This window comes from Hemiscyllium ocellatum, unplaced genomic scaffold (genome assembly GCF_020745735.1).
Source record: "Hemiscyllium ocellatum isolate sHemOce1 unplaced genomic scaffold, sHemOce1.pat.X.cur. scaffold_3765_pat_ctg1, whole genome shotgun sequence".
Lineage (NCBI taxonomy): Eukaryota > Metazoa > Chordata > Chondrichthyes > Orectolobiformes > Hemiscylliidae > Hemiscyllium > Hemiscyllium ocellatum.
In genome coordinates, this window is record NW_026868616.1 from 27501 (window position 1) to 30815 (window position 3315).

At 55.5% G+C, this 3315-nt stretch overlaps 1 protein-coding gene across 1 annotated transcript in view; it reads right to left on the reverse strand.

Moving 5' to 3' along the window:
- Positions 1–2590, reverse strand: part of LOC132813518 (rab GTPase-binding effector protein 2-like) — a 12054-nt gene extending 9464 nt beyond the window's left edge. The window contains exon 1 of the mRNA XM_060823176.1: positions 2496–2590. Within this exon, the coding sequence (XP_060679159.1) occupies positions 2496–2498 (3 nt within the window). The 5' untranslated portion in view covers positions 2499–2590. The remainder of the gene's footprint in view (positions 1–2495) is intronic.
- Positions 2591–3315: the final 725 nt, after the last annotated feature.

Sequence of the window (3315 nt, forward strand, 5' to 3'; positions counted from 1 at the left end):
GTGGGATTAGTTTGGGGACTGATACAGGGCTATGGGGAGAGAGCAGGGGGACAGTGGGATTAGTTTGGGCAGTGATACAGGGCTATGGGGAGAGAGCAGGGGGACAGTGGGATTAGTTTGGGGACTGATACAGGGCTATGGGGAGAGAGCGGGGACAGTGGGATTAGTTTGGGGACTGATACAGGGCTATGGGGAGAGAGAGCGGGGCAGTGGGATTAGTTTGGGGACTGATACAGGGCTATGGGGAGAGAGCGGGGGGCAGTGGGATTAGTTTGGGGACTGATACAGGGCTATGGGGAGAGAGCAGGGGGACAGTGGGATTAGTTTGGGGAATGATACAGGGCTATGGGGAGAGCGGGGGACAGTGGGATTAGTTTGGGGACTGATACAGGGCTATGGGGACAGAGCAGGGGGACAGTGGGATTAGTTTGGGGACTGATACAGGGCTATGGGGAGAGAGTGGGGGCAGTGGGATTAGTTTGGGGACTGATACAGGGCTATGGGGAGAGAGCGGGGGGCAGTGGGATTAGTTTGGGGATGGATACAAGGCTATGGGGAGAGCGGGGGGACAGTGGGATTAGTTTGGGGACTGATACAGGGCTATGGGGAGAGAGCGGGGGCAGTGGGATTAGTTTGGGGACTGATCCAGGGCCATGGGGAGAGAGCGAGGGACAGTGGGATTAGTTTGGGGACTGATACAGGGCTATGGGGAGAGAGCGGGGGGCAGTGGGATTAGTTTGGGGACTGATCCAGGGCTATGGGGAGAGAGCAGGGACAGTGGGATTAGTTTGGGGACTGATACAGGGCTATGGGGAGAGAGCGGGGGGCAGTGGGATTAGTTTGGGGACTGATACAGGGCTATGGGGAGAGAGCGAGGGGGACAGTGGGATTAGTTTGGGGACTGATACAGGGCTATGGGGGGAGAGCGGGGACAGTGGGATTAGTTTGGGGACTGAGAAAGGGCTATGGGGAGAGAGCGGGGGGGACAGTGGGATTAGTTTGGGAACTGATACAGGGCTATGGGGAGAGAGCAGGGACAGTGGGATTAGTTTGGGAACTGATACAGGGCTATGGGGAGAGAGCGGGGGGACAGTGGGATTAGTTTGGGGACTGATACAGGGCTATGGGGAGAGAGCGGGGACAGTGGGATTAGTTTGGGGACTGATACAGGGCTATGGGGAGAGAGCAGGGACAGTGGGATTAGTTTGGGGACTGATACAGGGCTATGGGGGAGAGAGCGGGGGACAGTGGGATTAGTTTGGGGACTGATACAGGGCTATGGGGAGAGAGCGGGGACCGTGGGATTAGTTTGGGGAGTGATACAGGGCTATGGGGAGAGAGCGAGGAGACAGTGGGATTAGTTTGGGGAGTGATACAGGGCTATGGGGAGAGAGAGCTGGGGGCAGTGGGATTAGTTTGGGGACTGATACAGGGCTATGGGGAGAGAGAGCAGGGGGGCAGTGGGATTAGTTTGGGGATGGATACAGGGCTATGGGAGAGAGAGCGGGGGACAGTGGGATTAGTTTGGGGACTGATACAGGGCTATGGGGAGAGAGAGCAGGGAGCAGTGGGATTAGTTTGGGGACTGATACAGGGCTATGGGGAGAGAGCGGGGACAGTGGGATTAGTTTGGGGACTGATACAGGGCTATGGGGAGAGAGCAGGGGGGCAGTGGGATTAGTTTGGGGACTGATACAGGGCTATGGGGAGAGAGCGGGGGGACAGTGGGATTAGTTTGGGGACTGATACAGGGCTATGGGGAGAGAGAGCAGGGAGCAGTGGGATTAGTTTGGGGACTGATACAGGGCTATGGGGAGAGAGCGGGGGCAGTGGGATTAGTTTGGGGACTGATACAGGGCGATGGGGAGAGAGTGGGGACAGTGGGATTAGTTTGGGGACTGATACACGGCTATGGGGAGAGCGCGGGGGAATAATGGGATTAGTTTGGGGACTGATACAGGGCTATGGGGAGAGAGCGGGGAGCAGTGGGATTAGTTTGGGGACTGATACAGGGCTATGGGGAGAGAGCAGGGGGGCAGTGGGATTAGTTTGGGGACTGATACAGGGCTATGGGGAGAGAGCAGGGGGGCAGTGGGATTAGTTTGGGGACTGATACAGGGCTATGGGGAGAGAGAGCGGGGGCAGTGGGATTAGTTTGGGGACTGATACAGGGCTATGGGGAGAGAGCGGGGACAGTGGGATTAGTTTGTGGACTGATACAGGGCTATGGGGAGAGAGCGGGGGGCAGTGGGATTAGTTTGGGGACTGATACAGGGCTATGGGGAGAGAGCGGGGGGACAGTGGGATTAGTTTGGGGACTGATACAGGGCTATGGGGAGAGAGCGCGGGGGGGACAGTGGGATTAGTTTGGGGATGGATACAGGGCTATGGGGAGAGCGCGGGGACAGTGGGATTAGTTTGGGGATGGATACAGGGCTATGGGGAGAGCGCGGGGGAGGTGGGAGCAGTGGATAATTTTGGTTTTAGCTGATCACCATTTGTTTCTGTGTCTGTTGCTGAGCCTCAGTAAACCGTTCCTTAATTCTCTGGATTTCCAGCGTTGAGACATCTATGTTCTCTCTCAGGATTGACAGCTACACAACAGAGAACAAATTTTACTCATTACTCACAGCCGTGACTCAAACACATCGTTATTACCCTGAGATACAGGACTGAGAGACACCAGTCAGTGTACAGATATCTCCCTGAGAGAGAGGGGGACTGAGAGACACCAGTCAGTGTACAGATATCTCCCTGAGAGAGAGGGGACTGAGAGACACCAGTCAGTGTACAGATATCTCCCTGAGACAGAGAGGGGACTGAGAGACACCAGTCAGTGTACAGATATCTCCCTGAGAGAGAGAGAGAGAGGGGACTGAGAGACACCAGTCAGAGTAAAGATATTTCCCTGAGGGAGAGAGAGATGGGTCTGAGAGACACCAGTCAGTGTACAGATATCTCCCTGAGAGAGAGAGGGGTCTGAGAGACACCAGTCAGTGTACAGATATCTCCCTGAGAGAGAGAGAGAGAGGGGACTGAGAGACACCAGTCAGTGTACAGATATTTCCCTGAGAGAGAGAGAGAGAGGGGACTGAGAGACACCAGTCAGTGTACAGATGTCTCCCCGAGAGAGAGAGAGGGGACTGAGAGACACCAGTCAGTGTACAGATATCTCCCTGAGAGAGAGAGGGGGGACTGAGAGACACCAGTCAGTGTACAGATATCTCCCTGAGAGAGAGAGGGGACTGAGAGACACCAGTCAGTGTACAGATATCTCCCTGAGAGAGAGGGGACTGAGAGACACCAGTCAGTGTA